General features: G+C 38.6%; 1 protein-coding gene across 1 annotated transcript in view; it reads left to right on the forward strand.

The window, feature by feature from the left end:
• The window catches only part of Arhgap32 (Rho GTPase activating protein 32), a 119,147-nt gene that overhangs the window by 41,797 nt on the left and 56,259 nt on the right, over positions 1 to 21,091 (forward strand). Inside the window, exon 5 of the mRNA XM_028776217.1 lies at positions 8,166 to 8,252. Within this exon, the coding sequence (XP_028632050.1) occupies positions 8,166 to 8,252 (87 nt within the window). The remainder of the gene's footprint in view (positions 1 to 8,165; positions 8,253 to 21,091) is intronic.

Genomic DNA, 21,091 nt, shown 5'->3' on the forward strand with positions numbered 1-21,091 from the left:
AGAGAGAGAGAGAGAGAGAGAGAGAGAGAGAGAGAGAGAGAGAGAGAAAGAGAGAGATTACTCTTGAATCTGTGCACCTTTTCTGAGGAAAAAGAAACGAAGAGCTCTGTTTTGCAAACATCCTGAAATGTGAGCACATGGCTCAGGGTGGGAGGCAAAGCTCAGTCTCAGGACAGCTTCACTACCCAGCCTTCCTTAACTCGGTGCCAGTGCTCTTTGTTCAGAAAGCCCCAGCAATGCAAAGACTTGGAAGTATTCACAGAGCACTGCTTCCTATGAGCCACAGTGGCACTCGAGTGATTGATGTTGTCATTTGTTTGTTTGTTTTTACATCTGTATACCACTAACATCATACTGATCAGAGTGTGTATGTGTGGTGTTTATACATGAATACATTAGTTGCTTCATTTATACTTGTCTGAGGAGACAGTGATCTGCTGACATTTTCTTAGTAGGCACACTAAAATACATGCACATCTCTAGTCTTTCTGTAATAAGTTTACTGTGCTATTGATATTTTGTTAACAAAATATGATCCTGTAGGTGTTTCTTAAACCAATACCCTAAACTGGGTAGTTGGGTTATTATTTTTAGTGTTGGGTGTTAGGGGATGGAGTATTATGTGGGTGGATCATTTAATAGTGCACATCAGAACTTGTTCTCACATCTCTGCATCTCCCGTGGGCTGCTTCCACGAAAGGAGGCTTGTTTACAGTCTGTCCAACACAGATTCTGCCACCATTGTCCAACTGTAAAAGATGAATGAGAGGAGAATGCTGTGTGCTCTTTGCCATCTGTTGATTAAGCTTTGAGGAATGACTTTTGCTGGGACTGGGATGCTGTGTTTTCCTCTGCTTTATGCTGTTCCCTTCCATGTTTCCTGTTGAGAAAGGACTTTCTGAACACTTGAGGCTGCTGAATAGAGTTGTATTTTTAAAAATTTTCACAACACTACTGATGATTGGTTTCCATGGTGATAAAAAAGTAAATCGAGCACAGGAAACATCATTCCGGAGATAGAGTTGGAATGAATTTAGAAACATGAGCTTTGAGAGTTGTGCTAGCTGTTTCTAATAAGGATTGATATATTGTATTTTTTTAAATTGAAAGGAGTGAAAATTATTTAAATTACTGAGTTTCATTAACTTTCTGTGGGTAAATTTAACTCACTGTTTCATAGTGTGGTTTTGGTATTTCCAAAAACACATGAATTGTTGAGACCTGGGTGTAGGATATCTTAAAAAAGCATAGTTCATTTCCAGATAGCTTTCTTTAATATCTTGTATGGCTACCTTGAAAGTATCTCTGTCAAAGAAAAAGTCCTCTGAGAAAGAAAGCAATATAGCAGTAACCATATGAGAAGAAAATGTGTAAATGTTTATGTATTCAGATGTCTCAGCGGTGATTTCCTGAAGCACTCAGAGGTGTACAGGGCCTATCTTTATTGGAAACTGGAAGGCATTGTGAGTACTGAAAGATAAAAGCAGAGATCGCCTAGAGAGGAAAACAGAAAAGATAAAAGTACCTGCTTGGGAAGGAGAAGCACGTGTTTAGAAGACGCTTCACTTCACACTTGGGCCTACGAAGCTGAATGCACAGAGATGAGTCATTGTGCCAAAGCTGTCATTATTTTGGATTCCAGTCACTCATGTATGAGTGTAGGATGAGTATTTAGAATGCAGTTAGGAACTGTACTGGTCTAGTTAGTAAAGGGGAGGCTGTAGGTCCTCCAGGACCCATGACCTCACTAGTACCTGAAAGTTGGCTCCATTTCCATTACCAGGTGTGGTTTCCTTCCCGTGGAGCACATTTTCAATCCAATTAGAGAAGGCATTGGTTACTGCCAGGATATGGGAGAATACTACCACTTTTGGAATATCTGGCCATACTGGTCATTTCTGTGGTTCATCGGTATCACAGCTGGATAGGGCTTATTGATTGCTTCTGCTTGACAGCTCACACAGCATCTGTTTGCTGGTTTTTGTTTTCACTGTTTAATCCTACATGCTTGCTATTTTTTCATAAATATACTTTCTCTTCACACCGTTCTTCCAAGCTCTGGTTGGGATGACTGATTCTATTTCTTAGATTTTATTTCCCACTTTTTAAAACTTTATTATAACCCCCCCTTTTTTTCTGGTTTGAAAAATACATACTTAAGAATTTAATTTGAATACCTAATTTAACATACAAAAAAAAAAAAGTACTACTACCTCACCTGCTCCTATCATGGAGCCCTACTTACGGTTTTTAACTATGGTTTCTCTGCTCTTTCTAGTCTTCCATACTCAGTGCTGTCAGGGTAACCATTTCATGGGTTTATCTCCCAAAGGTGGCCATTTTTCTTCCTATACAGTTAAAATCTGCTAGCAAGTGTAAACTCAGTGACTTAATGCCTTCCTCGGCATCTCTGCCATACTTCATTCTCTCGGGCTCACTTTTCTTCTCGGGTGCATATTATTAAAACTCACCAGTGAAGCTTTCTTGGTGGAAGCTTCGTTTTGTTCATCAGAAAATGCCTCATTTTACCTCATGGTTTTGCATGGTAATTTGGTATGAATAAAATCTTGGTAAATTTGTTTTAGAGCTTGAAGATATTCCTAATCTGCTCCACCCGTTACTGTGAAGGAGTTCAGTGTTCTGTATTTTCTTAGATGTTCGCTGTTTCTAGTATTCTTACCTCCCTCCTGCCATTCTAGATTTTTTTCACAGCAAGGTTTCACTTTGTGTCGCGTGCTTCTCCGACCCGTGGGAACAAAACACACGACACTCAGGTTCCTTAAGTGTCATGGCTTATATCTCTGTAGAGACCAATCAGTGCATGCCACGTCTCGTCTCTCCATAGGCCCGCGTCAGATCACGCGAGATCTCCTTACTCAGGGTGCAGCCTCACTTGCCAAATAAGGGCTTGTCTACTCCACGGCTCTCGGGCAGCCGGCGCCATCTTAGGGCGAGGTCTTAAGCGCCCGACAACTTTGGAATGAAGATTCGTTTTGACTTTTCTCGTTGAACTGTTTTATTCAAAACAGATCCTCCCAGGTTTTGTAATTTGTGAGTGTATTTATATTGTTTAAATTTCTGAAGGTTACCTTCATGGACTGTATTAACAATTTTCATTCATCACTTTTTAAAATATATTTTTTTTAACTTTTTGACCCTATTGTAGCTGTAAGTCAGAAATACTTCCTAAGGCTGGATAATATTTTACTGTAGGAGCATAAGCCTTGTTCTGCTTATCCATTTACCTACTGACATAGGTTTGTATAGCGTCTGTTTTCTTAGTTGTTCCTGAGAGATTTGGAGTATTATATACACATGGAATTTCTGAGTCATGTACTACTCATGTTTTCGTTAGATGTGGAATGGTATCTCGTTTGTGATTTCGATTTGCAACCATTACTATTGTAGTTCAGATTTCTCTAGCAATTAGTGGTGTTGAATATCAGTTTATATGCTTATTGGCCATTTGTGTATTTTATTTAGGTAACTGTCTCTTTAAATCCTCTTGCTCATTGAGAGTTAATTTTGTCCATACCAATGATGAGTTATAGAACTAATCTGAATATTGTTGATATTGATAGATATTATGGATTATATACATTTTCCCCATAATATTGATTGTTTTTCCTCCTTAGTTTGTATTATTTTGATCCAATTAAAAAATTTAAAAAAAAATGTGTGTGTGTGTGCGCGTGTTTGTGTGTGTGTGTGTGTGTGTGTGTATATCCTCATGTGTGTCTGTCTGTCTGCCTGCCTGTGAGTATGTGCATATGAATGTAAGTACTTGCAGAAGCCAGAGGGTTTGGATCCTCTGGAATGAGAATTACAGGAGGTGGTGAGCTGCCTGTCATGGGTGTTGGGAACTGAACTGAGGGTCTCTGGAAGAGCACCAAGTGTTCTTAACCACTAAGCCATCTTTCCAGTCACAAAAACATACACTAGGAAAGGAAGAGACAGCTAATATTTTGTTTTGTTTCAAGGTAAGTTCTCACCATGTACCCCTAGTTCAGTGGTTTTTAACCTGTATGTCATGACCCTTTTGGAGATCGAACAACCCTTTCTCTGGGGTGGCCTAAGACCATTTGAAAATACAGATATCTACATTACAATTCTAGCAAAATAACTTATGAAGTTATGAAGTTATGAAGTAGCGACAAAAATAAATTTATGGTTGGAGGTCACCATAACACAAGAGTCTCAGCATTAGGAAGGTTGAGACCTACTGTCCTGATTGTCTGGTACTCTCTATGTATGTAGACCACTCTGGCCTCAAATTCAGTTCTGGGATTAAAGATAAAAACACCATGCTTGGCTTGATACAAAATTTTAATAATTTTTGTGACATAAAATTTGTATATTACATATTCATTTCTTATGTCACAGTGTATCATACCTAAGAAATGACCTCCAAAGATAATTGTGTAAAACCTTTTTGCTCTATTCTTCTAAAATCTTCATGCTTTCTTGGTCTTATTTTATATTTTTCATTCATTTTGAGTTAACTTTTTGTACATAGTAGTTAGGTAGTGATCTGCCCACATTCTTTTGCATGTGGATAACCTGTTTCCCCATCACCATTTGTTGAGAACATTTTTCTTTCTTTATTGAATGATCTTGGTGCTCTTGTCAAAATCATTTAACCACATACATCAGGTATTGTTTCTGGGCTTGTTGTTGTAGGTTGTCATCCTGTAATGTCTGCCTTTACACCAGTAACACAACTGCTTTCATTATTACAAATTTCTAGTAAGTTTTGAACCCATGAATGATGAGTTGCTCTGATTTTCTTCTTTTAAATATTGATTTGGCCAAACACTGTCATTGGGAAGTGACAGAGATTCTGTATATTGTTCTGGGGGCAGTTTGAGATGTTTACAATATTAAATGTCTAATATATAAACATAACATGTTTTCCCACTTTTATCTTTCTTGTTTCCTTAGTATTTTTTATTTATATCAGTTTTGGATCAATAGTGTAGAAAACTGTTCCTGTAGCAGCTCCATTTTTACTTTGATGTCACAAAATTAAAACAGGGTGAGAAGAATCACATGACGAAAAAAAGTAAAAAGATAACATGTTGGACCAACTTCTTCCTGGCCCTTCAGAACTGGAGCCAATTATATTCAAGTATTGATAGAGTCAGTTGTATTATTTCTTGTCAGTGTGTGTTGTTCTGATTCCTCCTGGAATTGCCCTCAGAGTGGCCATTTGAACATAGTGACCTCTGGCATCTAGAGGTCCTGATGAGGAGTGGTTGACGGTTGTTTCAGGATTCCTTGTTTGTGGGGCTCTTTCTGATACATTTCAGATTGTTTGTCCTATGGAAGTGTGACTCTCATATACCTCCCATGGGTATATGTCTGTCTCCTGAAACTCCTTTGCCCTCTTTTCTCTCTTCCTTTTTGGGAATCCCATCCACATATATTTGTACATTTGATGGCATCCTGTCCTCCACTTGGATCTGATACTTTTCTTCAGTACTTTAGCCTGGTTCTTTCCTAGCCCTCTGACTTGATCATTTGCATTGTTTTATCTTCAGTTTGTTGACTCTTCTGCCTTCTCTGATCTGCCTTTGGCTCCTTCGAATACATTTTCCATTGTAGTTATACTTTCTTAGCTATGCAATTTGGTTTTGGCTTCTTTTTAGTTTAAAACACCTTATTATCTTTAATTTCATTTATAGAGTGTTTTCTTGACTTTCTTTTCATCTTGCTCTAATTTTCTTGGTATCATTAGCGTGGTTGTTTGTCTGGTGTATCTGCCATGAGGTCTTTTTAAAGGGCAAGTTTTGCTGATGATTTATTTCCTTTGCTTTTTTTCTTAATTTAAAAAAAATATATTAGTGTGTTCTCAAAAGGAACAGAACTGATAGAAAGAATATATATATCTCAAAGGGGCATTTTTTGTCTTGGCTTATAGGAATGTGGTCTAGATGATGCAGTAGTGGCTGTCTCTCACTGGAAAGGCCCAGAACCTGGTAGTTGTTTGTCCTGTGAGGGTGGATGCCTCAGCTGTCTCATCTGGTGCTAAAGGCCTGGAGGATTCCTGGAGAGTTGCTGGTCTTCACTCTGCATTTCTAAAGAAGTTGGTTCTGTTATTGGAGAAGGAATGCTATAGCGTTAGGGTAGAGGACCTTGTCAGCAGGAGTTGGAGCAAGCAGGCAAAAAGCAACATTCCCTTTCTCCTATCCTCCTATCTGGGTTGCCACCCGAAGCTGTAGCTCACATTTGGCTTCCCTGCTTCAGATAATCTGGTGTGTGTGTGTGTGTGTGTGTGTGTGTGTGTGTGTGTGTGTGTGAGAGAGAGAGAGAGAGAGAGAGAGAGAGAGAGAGACCGACCTTCATTTTGATGGTATAGTCTATACTAGAGATTACTTTCAAGGAAGCGGGAAGACTGCTGAGGTGCTGCCTCTGTTCTTTACTGCCAAGCCACAGTCCTTTGAGTGTAGTGTGTGTGCTCTCCCTGTCTGCTCTCTGGGCTCTTTGCTCCTTCCCCTTGCTGCCAGTGTTTTCCTGTGCTTTGTAGCTCGGAGAGTTCCCTCCATTCCAACCTTTCCAAGCCCAGGGGACTAGCTGCATCATACTCTGGAACAGAATGGACTGTCTTCATTAGCCTCTTTCAGCTTTTCTGTGTCATTGCAGTCTTAGCTGCTGAGTGTCTTGATTGCCTCAGAGGGATGTTTCTTAGCCCTTCTTGTCTTTTTAACACTGTGCTCCTAGGCTAGAGAGATCCTTGCTTGGAGAAGCCCCTGACTATGAATAGGCCACTCCCCATTCTCCTGCTTTTCCTAAGTCTTTAATGTATTGATTCCTTACCCTTGATTCATATTTTAATGTATTGATTCCATACCCTTGATTCATACTTGTGGGAAGCAGATAATGGTTGGACATCAGTCAGTTCTGCTGCTGTGCTTTGCAATTACAGTTTGTTACTTTAGTGGCAGTCTCCCAGGATTTGGCTGACTTCCCCCTGTTCTGTCTTAGGAAGATTCTTGATTCTTTGGCACCTCTGCCAGGCTGCAGACCCATGTTTGTCTCGTCCTTTAAAGTCTTGTCTCTTTCAGAAATTACTTAGGCTTCTCTTCATTCTTAAATATTTAATTTTTGAAAACTCCAACTGTGCTATATGAAACTGTGTTACTCATTGTTACTTTGTTGAACAGGGTATCTTTGTAATATCTGAAGATTTTTAATAAATAACTTTCTGTGATGCTCGATGTTCACATAGAGAATGTGTCTTCATCAGCAGAGTGCTGCTTTCAGCACACGTGGCATTTGTGAAGAACTTCTTGAGCGCCATGTGACTTGAGAATAGGTGTTATCCCCTTTCTCTTCCCCATTTCCAGATGAGATACTAAATAAGTAAATTATTATTACCTGTTACTTATTGTTACTTTTGAACACAAGATGACACTTTGCAAAACAGATGTAATATCATTTCCAAGTTGGAGTCAGGTGTACCACATGAACTCTTGAAACAAATAGAGTACAGAAAAAATAACCAGGCTTGCAGCATGCTGGATTGTCATTTGTAGCCTCGATGCTGGCATAAGATAAAGAGTAATCAAGTCTGTAGCCAACTGATTTGGCTCTATACCTCATCTAAAGATGATTCGTTCTCAGCTGCTGCCTATGCGGACCCAGTATTGCTAATTTTCTGTATTCATCAATAGAAGCCATACATCTGTATTTTTCATGTGAGACCTTACAGTCTCCGCATGCTGTCTGCTTAGTCGAATAAAATAAAACCCAATGTTCGGAGCCAAATGCTAAGTCTGAAATTAACCATGGATATAGGCTCAACCATTCTCTGGGCAGCCAGTTTTCTTTCCCTACAGTAGTCTGGGATATTTTTAAACTTGTCTTGGAATCTCTCAGTATGCAGTTTAATGCTTTTGTGCATAATAAATAAAGGGAATGAAGACCTGGTTATGCAACAGTATCTCACTTACGCTTTTATGCAGTTGTGCCAGTTAGATAACAGGCACAAAGGGAAGTCATGAAAATGTTTTTTTTCCTTAAATTCTAAATTCTTCATTCACCTGCTTTAAGCTATAGACTTATAAGGCACATTAGCTTGATGTCAGGGTTCAAGTATTATTGTATGCTTAGTTTATTCTCATTCGTGAATCATGACTTTCTTGTCCCTTTCTTCTGTGACACAGCTTTCACTATCAGAAGAACAGAATGAAGTAATGAAAAATGGCTGTGAATCAAAAGAGCTGGTCTACCTCGTGCAGATTGCCTGTCAGGTAACTGAGGATGCGACCTCTACATAGAGTTAATTGTCAAGAGTGACCATTAAATTGCTTACTGTAATATATTTCTCACATTGCTTAAAGGCTTGTAATTGGCCGTAAGATGCTTCTATTGAAATGTAGTTGGACTATGAGTAACTATTGCAACAAAATAAATTGGTATCTCTTAAAAAAGTAAGTGCCATTGTTTAGTGCATCACTGAGATTATAGTTGGTATATTTTCTTGGTAGTATGTGGAAATTCCTGAGGCTTTGGAACACTGGGTTACAGTGACAGTGTTAACATGGTGCTTCTTAGCTGTTCATATCAGTACTTCTAGACACACTAGAGTTGAAGCCAGGAGCTGAACAGACTCAGTTGAGTAGACAGCCTTAAGTACAAGATTAGATAAGTGGGTTGTTGATCATATGCCATGAGAGAAAGGACCATTTGTCTCTGACTCAAGTGACTGTGTTGCAACAGTTCTCAACCTGTGGGACACAGCCCGGTAGATGTCCTACATATCAAATAATTACTTTACGACTCACAACAGTAGCAGAATTACAGTTATGAAGTAACAATGAAATAATTTTATGGTTGGGGTCACAACAACATAGGAACTGCATTAAAGGATCCCAGCATTGAGAACAGCTGCTGTATGGTGCAGCAAGATGTGTGCATGATTTGGCAGCTTGCTGTTTCTTGACTGTTCATGTGATCTTATTCACCTTGAGATTTAAAATACGTCATTATAGATCGGTAATTCCTTCGTCCAGCCAAACACTGAGCATGTCTCACAACACTTGTTCTACACTCACAGAGCCTGCTGCCCGTTAGTGAGTTGGTTATTGGAAAACAGATGTTTTAGAGGTAGACTTTATTTTGTACACAATTTTTAGTTTTAGGGAGAAAATAAGATACAGAATTTCTATATTTTTTGAAAAAATAAACAGAACAATCATGTTCATGAAGTTAAAAGTAAGTCTGGAAAACTGTTGCTCATATCATCTGAGGAATATGTAAATTCTTAGTTTTGGTTTTAAACAAGAAATTTTAAAGTTAAGTACTTTTAGTATTAGGCATTAATGTAGATTAGGGAATACAGTTCAGCTTGTATATAATTAAGATGTGTTCTGTTGCATGTCATCACAGTTTCAGGGAGGAACAATGCAGTTCTAAGTTCTCTGTGTAACATTTTATAACATGCTTTCGTTTGGAGAGGTACTTTTTTATCTCAATGTATTGATAATAGATAAGATGTGAACATTTGCATTTGTTGCCTTTTCTCTTTTAGGGGCTAGAAGCAAAAAACACTTAGTGATACACAAACTAAAGGGTTTGGAACCTCCTTCTCTTACTCTTCCCTGGGGTAGATGATACAGATGGAGCCTGTGCATTTGAGACCGGGTCCAAGATGACCTTTGCCCCAGACCTGTTCATGACTGAGTGTTTTTAAAATTTACTGAGCATAAGTGCATGTGTACACATGCACGCACATATGCATGCATGCACAGGAGCACCTGTGAATGCACCAGTGTTTAATCTTGGTGATTTTTATAGCTTAAACCAGAACATTACATTTATTTTTGGTCATGAGGCAGAATGTGAATGGCTAGCATCCGGTGATCTATGGGCCCTGGTGAAAGAGAAGGAAGAAAAAAAAGCAAAATCAGAAAAATATCAGATAGGCCTTTGCTGATTTGAAGTTTGGCCATATTAAGAGAAATGGTAAGCTGATTTTTATGTGCAAATATTAAATATTTTTCTAGCAAGCTAATCCTACTAATAGATGAATAGAAATCTCATGTTCCTTTTCCATGAAACATGGTTTGTATGTCTGGAGTGAAGTTTTCCCCTGCAGTCTAAGACATTTATCATCTCTTCTTATCATTAGCCAAACTTCAGATGCATAATTGTTATGCGATTGTGCTTCCATGTGTTATTGACCTAGATGTTAAATAGTTTCTGTGTTGTAAATATCCCATCAAACTGCTTAAAGCATTTTGGATCAGTTGTTAATAGTATTGATTACACCAGAGTCATAATTTACTATTTGATAATGATGGCATTCATCTCTTCCTTGACTCACTGTGTGTAATTGCTGGAGCCTTCCCATGGCTTAGTTCAGTAGCCTCCCCACATATGCCAGCCATAAACTATATTAAATGAGAATTAAAAAATAATTGAAAGCCTCTCAAAGAAGGAAGCTGAGGCTCACAGTAGTAAAGTGGCTGTCCTAAGCTCCTTGGAGTTCTAGCTGGAGCTTCAGAAGAGTTTAGCTTTCTGACTGCCATCTACCTCCTTGCAGTTTTCATTCTAGAATAGGTTGGAGAGATCACTTAGTCTCCAGTAAGATAAGATGACCAGTTCACATCGTGATTATTAGTTATAATTGTCCATCTTTAAACAGTCTAGAATCACCTGGGGAAGAGTCTCAATGGAGGGTTTTCTATGTCCGGTTGCCCTGTGCGCATATTTGTTGGGAATTGTCTTGATTAGGTAAATTGATGTGGGTAAGACCTAGGCCACCGAGGGCAGTACACTGTGTAAGAGTGGAAGTGGGAAAAGGACTTAGTAGGCAGCGTGCATTCATTCTCTCTATTCTAACTGTAGATGTGGTATGGCTAGCTGTTTTAAGTTCCTGCTGCCTTGCTGTCCCTGCTATGATGCGCTGTAACCTGGGATTGAGAGCTAAAAAAGCCCTTTCCGCCCTTAGTTGCTTTTTGTAAAGAGTATTTTACCACAGTGATAGGAATGAAACAAAGACTCACATAAATATAATCTGCTTCAGGAGCTATTCATTCATGCATTTTGTAACTCTGCTAACTTCTACATCTTACCAATATATACTTAAAATTCTTCTTAAAATAAGTAGTTTTATATGTGTATGAATGAATCACATGCGTGTTTGGTGCCCTTGGAGGTCAGAAGAGGGTTGTTGGGTCCCTGGGACCTGACGTTACAGATGGTTGCATGCTGCCACATGGGTGCTGGAGTCTGAACCCGTGCCCTCTGAATGAGCAGCCAGTGCTGATAACTGAGCCATCTCTCCAGCCTCAAGTTCTTTTTATTTATTTAAAATTCTTGATCTGTCATCTTACATTTTTCTCTTGTTTTACTAGCTTAGACGGTAACAAATTAAATGGACAAATCTTGTTCTTTTCTGTAGGTTGTGGTACTAATTTCCTTGAACCTTTTAAATGTATCTTGTCTCCCATTTACAGTTTTTATTTCTTTTAAAATTATGAGTCTAGAAATTTAAACTGTGTATTCCAAACAGAATGAACCAAAATTTATTTGGCATTTCTTGATGAGCTATGTGCTTACAGCCATAGGACATATACTATGTTATTTAACTCTTATTTAATCACACCTCTGTGAGGTAGACAGTCTCATTTCTGTCTTTTACATGATGGAACAAAGACTTGGGGATGGGGATGTTTATATCTACCACAGTGTAAAAAAAAACAAAAAACAAAACAAAACAAAAACAACAACAACAACAAAGAGGCACCAAGATTTGAACCCAGGTGTGTAATATGATTGATTGGTGTATTTTGGCAACTTCTTTATCATTTTCTGTTGTGATTTGTACTGTAAACATATCTCAAATGTTAATAAATTTCAGAAATGCATTTAAATGGCTGACAGTCTAGTTTCTTGGCATGACATTAGAGGGCAGGTGTTATATACCCCCACGCCCCATGAATGAAACATTTTATCCTGTAGGAAAACTCCTTAAGCAGAAAAGTAACCAACTCACAACAAACAGCTCTAGGAAACCTCTGAAACTGAGCAGATTCACCAGACCTCTTCCCTTCAGTGTAAAACTGTAAAGCTGGAGTCCTTCTCAGATGATACTGAGCAAAGCTGGGCAGAGGGAACAAAACTATCAAAAGAACAAAGGCTGTAAAGAAGACTCTAAGACCAGACTAGCTGCTTGAAAGAGTGTTTATATCTACTTATGGGTCTGGACAGAACTCTCCAACCTGTTGAGTTGTGTGTAGACTATGCAGTCTGCTCTAGGTTCCCAGCTTTGTGAGCTGTCACTCGTGCTGGGGTGGGCCTTGGTAATGCAACTGTTTTTGAGTCATTACTGCTCCTGTAAGTAACACCAATAAAATTCATTGGTTCACCAAGCTGGAGTTTAGTATTATCTATACTTTGGTCTGTTGCAGAATCTCTGTCTGGGGTGAGTAGATGTGTCTATGTTGTGACTCCCTAGGAAAAGTTTTGTCACACAGCAGCAGGACACATTTTCTCCACCCCTCCCATGTACATGCAAACTGACACATGTTAACTTCTAGAGCCCTCAAGGGAGATAGCCCAGGGTATCTGGGTGCAGGTTTAGGTAGATAAAGTGTAGCTTTCATGATACAAAAAATATTAGCAGATGATCTAACATGGACCCAAAGCAAGTACAACAGACAACATACCAGTCAAACAAATCTAATTTAGCTGATAAGGTGAACAAACATCTGCTGAGTATTAACTGTAGGACACGTACTTCCAGAGGCCATGAAGACGAGGCCATTGATCCTCTGAGTCCTCTTTTCCTCTTCCTAACGTCATCTAAAGTTGTCCTAACTAATGTGTGCCTAAGATCCCTCCTCTCAGATCTCTTCGTATCTTTTGTGAACAAACACATCAGCTACCTTAGAAGAGGACACACTCTCTTCTTTGTCTTTGTATATTTCTGTGGATGGGGCATCTTCTGAAAATGATGCTCCTTTTTTGTCTGTTTCTTGTCTTTCTTAAGAAAAACCCCAAACTTGACTTAAAGTTTATAAAAATGGAAAAGTTTTGGGGAAAATATGAAGAAAACTTTACTATCTTCTATGTTGAAAGTTGAGTAACTTTTTTTTTTTTTTGCTTTTTGTTTTGAATAACTTTTAAAAGGTCAAAATTCAGTAAACAAAGACATCAATTATATATAGTTCCACTATGTGGAATGAAGCATTTGTAAGTATGATATCAGTGTTGTTTAGTGTTAAAAGCTTTTTTTGTTGTTGTTATTATTACATTCTTTAGCAAGTCAGTATCAGTTTTAAAGTGACAAATTTTAAATATACTTATTCTAACATTTCTTCATGGAAATCCTGTTTTGTCTCTTCTAAAGTATAGTTCCCTTGGTTGAAGGGTAATTGTATGTGATATTTTATTATTGTATTGCTTTAGAGTAGATGGTACTAAAAATTCCATTTGTTTATCATCTATCTATCTATCTATCTATCTATCTTCATTTTTTTAAATTCTCTCATATATTACATCTGGACTACAGTTTTCTCCCCCTCCCCTCCCCGCAATATCTTTCCCCTAATCTCCTTTTTCTCCCAGATCTACCCCAACTCTCTACACAGGAAAGGGCAGGCCTCCCATAAACATCAACCAAACACAGCATAACAACCTACAATAAGACCAGGCACATCCCATCACATCAAAGCTGGACGAGGCAACGTAGTAGGAGGAAAAGGCTCCCACAGGTAGGCAAGAGAATCAGGGACAACCTCATTTCCTGCTTAGGATTCCCACAAGCACACCAAGCTACTCAGACTTAATAGAATACGCAGAGGACCTAGGTCCGACTCATATAGGCTTCCTGATCTCTGTAAATTCCCCATGAGTTCTGGTCACTTGGTTCTGTGAGCCCTGTTTCCCTGGTGTCCCAGAACCTTCTAGTTCCTCTGATCCTTCCTTCCCCTCCTACAGGACTTCCTAAGCTCTGCCTAATGTTTGGTTATGGTGCTCCCATCAGTTGTTTGATGAAGTCTCTCTGTTCTCTTTGATGATGACTCTTCTAGGCTCTGGTCCTAGAACACTTTTCAGATAGGACAGTCTGCAGGTCAAAGATTTGGTGACTGGGTTGGTGTTCTAGTCCCTCCACTTGACACTCTGCCTGGTTAAAGAAGATGGGAGGTTCAGGCCTCATATCCTCATCACTAGCAGTCATTGCTAGCGTTACTCTCGTACATTCCATAGAGTTTCCATTGCACTAGGTTTCCAGCTCTCCTCTCAATTCCAGTCATTTTTCCCAGCATTCTCCTCCCTCACCTGATCCCTCCTGTTCCCAACCCATTTCATTCCCAGTCCATCTGTGAAATCTATTTATTTTTTTCTTCCCAGGGAGATCCTTGTGTCCTCTCTGAAGCACTCCTTGTTACTTACTCTCTCTGGGCCCATGGACCATAGCATGATTATCTTTTACTTTATAGCTAATATCGACTTACAAGTGAGTATATACCATGATTGTCTTTCTGGGTCTGGTTACCTCACTTAGGATGATTTTTTTTCTTGTTTCATCCATTTGCCTGCAAACTTCTTGATGTCATTGTTTTTAAACATCGGAGTAGTATTCCATTTTGTAAATGTGCCACATTTTTTTTATCCATTCTCCAATTGAGGAACATCTAGATTATTTCCAGTTTCTGGCTATTATGAATAAAGCTACTATGAACATAATTGAGCAGGTGTCTTTGTGATAGGGTACGGTGTACTTCAGGTATATGCCCAGGAATGGTCTTGAGGTAGAGCAATTCCCAGTTTTCTGAGAAACTGCCATATTAATTTCCACAGTGGCTGTACAGGTTTGCACGCCTACTAGCAGTGTAGGAGTGTTCCCCTTGCTCATATCCTCGCCAGCATGAGCTGTCACTTGTGTTTTGGATCTTAGCCGTTCTGACAGGTGTAAGATGGAATCTCAAAGTCATTTTGATTTGCATTTCCCTGATGATTAAGGATGTTGAACGTTTCTTTAAGTGTTTCTCAGCCATTTGATACTCCTCTGTTGAGAATTCTCTGTTTAGATCAGTATCCCATTTTTAAAAAATTGAATTAGTTTGTTGATGTCTAGTTTCTTGAGTTCTTTATATATTTTGGATATTAGCCATTTGTCAGATGTGGGGTTGGTGAAAATCTTTTCCCATTCTCTTAGCTGTCATTTTGTCCTATTGATGGTGTTCTTTGCCTTACAGAAGCTTTTTAGTTTCATGAGGTCCTATTTATTAATTGTTGATCTTAGTGCCTGTACTATTTGTGTTCTGTTCAGGAAGTTGTCTCCTGTGCCAATGCATTTAAGTCTATGCCCCACTTTCTTATCTGTCACATTCTGTTTTATTTGTTTGTTTGTTTTTGTTTAGGTCTTTGATCCATGTGGACTTGAGTTCTGTACAAGGTCATAGATATAGATTTGTATGTATTCTTCTACATACTGACATCCAGTTAGACTAGCACTATTTGTTGAAGATGCTTTCATTTTTCCATTGTATAATTTTGGCTTAAAAAAAAATGTTAGCGTTTAATTAATCCCCACTGGGTGACTTCAAGCCACCAAGACATAGGCACCTCCAACACCCTTAATCTTCAGCTGTTCTGCAGAAGAATTTGGCCTTCACAATGACAGGTTGCTTAGGGAGCTTTCCCTTCCTTAGAACTTTGTAGTTGCCCCATTGCACATCAATGATGGGAGCAGCTCCAGGATTGTGTTTTGCTGCATTGACCCATGTCTACTTGCTGACCAGTGTCCACAATTCATCCAGGTTGGCAGTTGGTCAGAAGCTCTGGTTCCTCTTTAAGTGGTAATGTCCCATGCCAACTTTCCCAAAGTAACCTGGATGGTATTTGTTGAAATTTATCCTGTGGTGATGCATGCTTCCAGCATTCCTGCAGCCTCCTGGGTACTTGTGGTGCTTACCTATGCAGCTGAAGGAACTTTGAGGTTTTCCTAGTATGAATGGCAAGGCAGCAGCCCAAAGGAAAGAGCTGGTTAGAAGATTCTAATGACTGTTTTCTATTTTCTAGGGGTTATAGGTCTATTTAAAGTGTTTATCTAATCTTGACTTAACTTCAGTAAATGCTCTGTTGAGAAACTTGTCCATTTCTTCTAGGTCTTCTAATTTAGTGCAGAACAACTAATGATTCTTTCTTTCTTTCTTTCTTTCTTTCTTTCCTTCCTTCCTTCCTTCCTTCCTTTCTTTCTTTCTTTCTTTCTTGAGACAGGGTTTCTCTGTGTAGCCCTAGCTGTCCTGGAACTCACTCTGTAGACCAAGCTGGCCTCGAACTCAGAAATCCACCTGCCTCAGCCTCCCAAGTGCTGGGATTAAAGGCGTGTGCCACCACTGCCCGGCTGAACTAATGTCTCTTTGGATTTCCTTGGTGTGTATTGTTATGTCCCCCATTTCTTCTTGTTAATTTGGATATTCTCTCTCTAACTTTTAGTTAGTTTTGATAAGGGTTTGTCAATTTTGTTGATTTTTGTCAAACACATATTTGTTTCATTGATATTTTGTATTGATCTCTGTATTTATTTTATTGTATGCATTTTATTGATCTTAGTCCCAAGTTTGATTATTTCCTGCTGTCTACTCCTCTTGGATGTGTTTGCTTCTTTTTGTTGTAGAGATTTCAGGTGCGCTGTTAAATTCCTTGTAAGAAATCTAGATCTCTCCAGTTTCTTTATGAAGGGACTTGGTGCTATGAACTTTCCTCTTAGCACTGCTTTCATTGTGTCCCATAAGGTGGGGTATGCTGTACATTCACTTTCATTGAATTCTAGGAAGTGTTCTTTCTTTCTTATTTCTGCTTTGACCCTGAAGTAGTTCAGTAGGGAGTTGTTCAGTTTTCATGAGTTTGTAGACTTTCTGTTGTTTTCTGTTGTGGATATCCAGCTTTAACCCATGTGGTCTGATAGGCTATAGGAGGTTATTTCAACTTTGTTGTACGTGCTGAGACTTGCGTTTTGATCAAGTATGTGGTCAGGTTTTGAGAACGTTTTCTGAGATGCTTATTTCTGTGTATGCATGTGTGCTGACATGAATTTATGTGATAATATGCCCACAGGTGCACACAGAGGCCAGAGGGTATGGGGCTTCCTGAAAGTGGTGTTACAAGCAGTTCACAGCTGCCACGTGGGTGCTGGGAATCAAACTTCAGTTGTGTGGAGAGGTAGTGAGCACTCGGAACTGCTGACCCATCTCTCCATCCCCAGGCATTAATAATCCTTATTAAAAGATTCTAACTACATTTTCACTGAAACTAAAATTCCTTCAGATTTATTAGTCTATCTTTTCTGAAGATAAGTATAAGTATTACAGTAATCTCAGGGTTCTTTTGTGTAATGGTCATGGAGCAGACAGCTGGTTACAAGGGAATGCCTTCTCGTCTCAAAATATCTCCTGTACTCTGTTCCCATGCTTGACATTCCACCACAGAAATGCATTAAATATCTCTGCTCAGCTCAGTCCGTTTAGCAAGCACTGTCACTACCACAGTGGGTTGAGTATTAACATTTGGAGAGCATCTGTGTGTGGACAAAACACGTAGGCAGATTGCCAGCCTTCCAACTTAAACTTTGTACAGCTTGTATGGCATGGGGTAGTATTCCATTTCATAGATGAGTAAACTATTCCTCCCAGGTGTTAAGCAATTGAGTCAGGTTCTGTATTGAGAATAGTCCAGCCTATGATTTAGATTGTGTTTCTTTCTTTTTATGAAATTTTATAATTGATAGCAACTGTCATTTTTCAGATTAACTTTCCTGTAATAAAAGAATCCCAAAAACATGGGCCATGAGTGTTCTCAGAAAGGATATCAGATATATCCTTTTTCTCAGACTTGTCTAGAATTACTGATTGTTGGCATCACTGAATGGTAATAATTACTTGTCAGTGATAATTAAGATAAGAAATTAGTAGCAAATTAAAATTGTTAGAAGTATAATGAAGGATTTTGCCTTGATTTTGTATTGTTCCTTTACAATATTATTAAACTAAAGTATTCCAATTATTTTATTTATATTTCTCAGAAATGGGAAGATTACAAATGTACAAAATGCAGCCTTAAAGTTCTTGTTTTATGTCTGCTCAACATGTAAGGTCTTTAAGAATTTCACCCAGCAAATTAGAACATATTTAGGTGATTTTCAAACTATGTGTTAAATACAGTTCTGATTTCAGAAATGAAAAGCTGTGCAGGAAAGCTATCTTTTGTATAGGAATCTTTTTAAAAGGCATTCGAAAGAAGTCCACAGTCATGCAATTAAGAACTGACAGATCTATAGTAACATATCAATGTCACCTAATGCCCATAGTCTACAGAGGACTTTACTCTCTGGGTACTCTGTAGCATGGGCTTGGATGAAAATTCAATGACATATATCCATCATTCATGTGCTCATTTGCACTTTCCTCTCAGAAGCCCTTCACAACCACTGAGGTTGTTTTTTTAATTGTCTTCACAGCTTTATCATCTCTAGAATGTCGTAGTTGCATCCTCCTCACATGTCCTCATTTGCTAATAAAGCCTTTAAAACTTCTCTGTGTCCAAGAAGATATGTATCTTTATATTTGACATATTGACAATTCACATTGATTCTGGAAAATACAAATGTAAACATTTCAGTAAATAGAATTGCTGTACATCTGATGGAAGCGTTTTCTCATATAGAACGTGAATTAGGATTTAAATTTATGGTGTGATTTGAGGCTGGAAGGGCTTCAGTGGTTATCAGCATGAGTTGCTTTTCAGAGGACCCGAGTTCAATTCAATTCCCAGCACTCAGTACCCAGTGGCTCATCTATCTGTAACTTTAGTTCCAAGGAATCTGATACCTTTTCTTCTGGTTTCCATAGTGCCAGACATTCATGTGGTGCATTGGCATAGATGCAGGCAAAACACCTGCACACATAAAACAAACATTTTTAAATGTAAAGAAGTTATGATTCATTGCATTGCATAAAGATCATTGGAAGGAATTGGCTATACTGATTGAATACTGTCACTGCTTGTGTGTGGGGAGCTTCTTCTGTATCTTCTGTGGTTCGAGTGCTCATTTCTGTTCAGCACTGAACACTGTTCCTTTGTGTGCCTGCACCAACTGCATTCTGAAAACACAATAAAACTGAGCTTCTAGTCAGTTTAACTGAAATGGAGAGGTGGGAAAAGAAAACAAACTACTAATGTAAGATATAAATTAGGAACATGTCACTAGAGATGACAGACAACAAAAGGAAAGTATGAGCAACTAGGAATCTGTCAAACTCACACACAAAGAAATACACAATTTGAGTAGGTATATAGATCTTAAGCTGCTAAATCAATAATCAATAGGTTTCAACAACATCAGCAAGTACTAATGAATTCAATAAATTTTACTAAATACCTAAGGCAGGAAATATGTGACTGACATATCAAGAATCTGATCCAGAAACCAAAAGGAGACAGGACCGTGCCTAACTCAGTCTGCAAGGCCATTAGCTTACTTGCAAAAATTAACAAAAGCTTGTTATCCAAAACATACAGAGAATTCCTACAACAGAAAAGGAACAGCCTAATTTAAGCAGCAGGAAAAAGACTTAACAGATACCTCACCAAAAAGATACGGATAATAAAAACCAAGTGAGAATTGCTTAGCATCTTAGATTAGTACATAACTGAAAATTCAAACAAGGCCTTTATTGGGATGGCCCAAATCCAAAGCCCTAGCAATATCCAACACAGGCAAAGTATGGAGCAGCAGGGATTCTCATCCACTGCTCGAGGGATATACAAAATAGTACAGTCAAACTGGGGTAACCCTATTTGAAACCTATTGATTCTGAGTTCGCGGCCAGCCTGGCCTACAGAGTGAGTTCCAGGACAGCCAGGACTATACAGGGAAACCCTGTCTCAAAAAAACCCAAAAGAAGAAAGAAAGAAAGAAAGAAAGAAAGAAAGAAAGGAAGGAAGGAAGGAAGGAAGGAAGGAAGGAAGGAAGGAAGGAAGGAAGGAAACCTATTGATTATTGATTTAGCAGCTTAAGATCTATATACCTACTCAAAGTGTGTATTTCTTTGTGTGTGAGTTTGACAGATTCCTAGTTGCTCATACTTTCCTTTTGTTGTCTGTCATCTCTAGTGACATGTTCCTAATTTATATCTTATATTAGTAGTTTGTTTTCTTTTCCCACCTCTCCATTCCAGTTAAACTGGCTAGAAGCTCATCAGTTTTATTGGTGTTTTTCAAAGAATTGGCTTTCTTTACTAATTTCTGGGTTTCAGTTATAGATGTGCATTCATAATGGCCAAGAGCAAACATTATGCAGTCCCGATCTTTTTAAACCTAGTATAGTGTGTTTAATGGTCCGAGAGCAAACGTGTTCAGTATCCTCTTAAACATTGTATAGTACGTTTTATACCCCCAGAACGTTCATTAAGTGTTTGGTGAATCTGAGAAGTACATGTAGTCCGCCTGTAAGTAGTCTACATGATCATTTATATGCTGATGACTGAGTCAGCTACTTGCTGATCTGTCCACTGGGGATACACATACTGCTAAAGTCTCCAACTGTAACAGTAGACTGATCTGTTTTCACCTTGCATTTTTTCTTTTAATTTTATTTATTTTGTGTGTGTTTTAACCATGTGTACATATGTAAGAGTACATCTGTGGCTTTGGAACTAGAAAAACAGACAGTTATGAGCTGTCAAAAGGGTGCTGGGAATTGAATCTAGGCCCTCTGAAAGAATAGCCAGTTCTTTCAACTACTGAGTCATCTTTCCAACCCTTCCCCTAGCATTTCTGTCAGTTTGAAAAAAAAAAAGAGTGTGTGCGCATCTGTGCATATGTGTGCACGTGCACACGTGTGGGTCTGTGTGTGTGTTTAGATATAGGTAAGTGTACAAAGCTCATTACACATTCCATTATATATTACTCACACAATAGAATAATATTCAATCTTAAAAGAAACAAGGTTAGTTTTGTAGAGATTTTCATTTTCATGGGTGCTTGATAATATTACACCAGAATGAACTTAAGGTTGAACATTATTCCATTGTGTGTGTGTGTGTGTGTGTGTGTGTGTGTGTGTGTGTGTGTGTGT

Source organism: Grammomys surdaster, unplaced genomic scaffold (assembly GCF_004785775.1).
Source record: "Grammomys surdaster isolate TR1022 unplaced genomic scaffold, NIH_TR_1.0 266, whole genome shotgun sequence".
NCBI lineage: Eukaryota > Metazoa > Chordata > Mammalia > Rodentia > Muridae > Grammomys > Grammomys surdaster.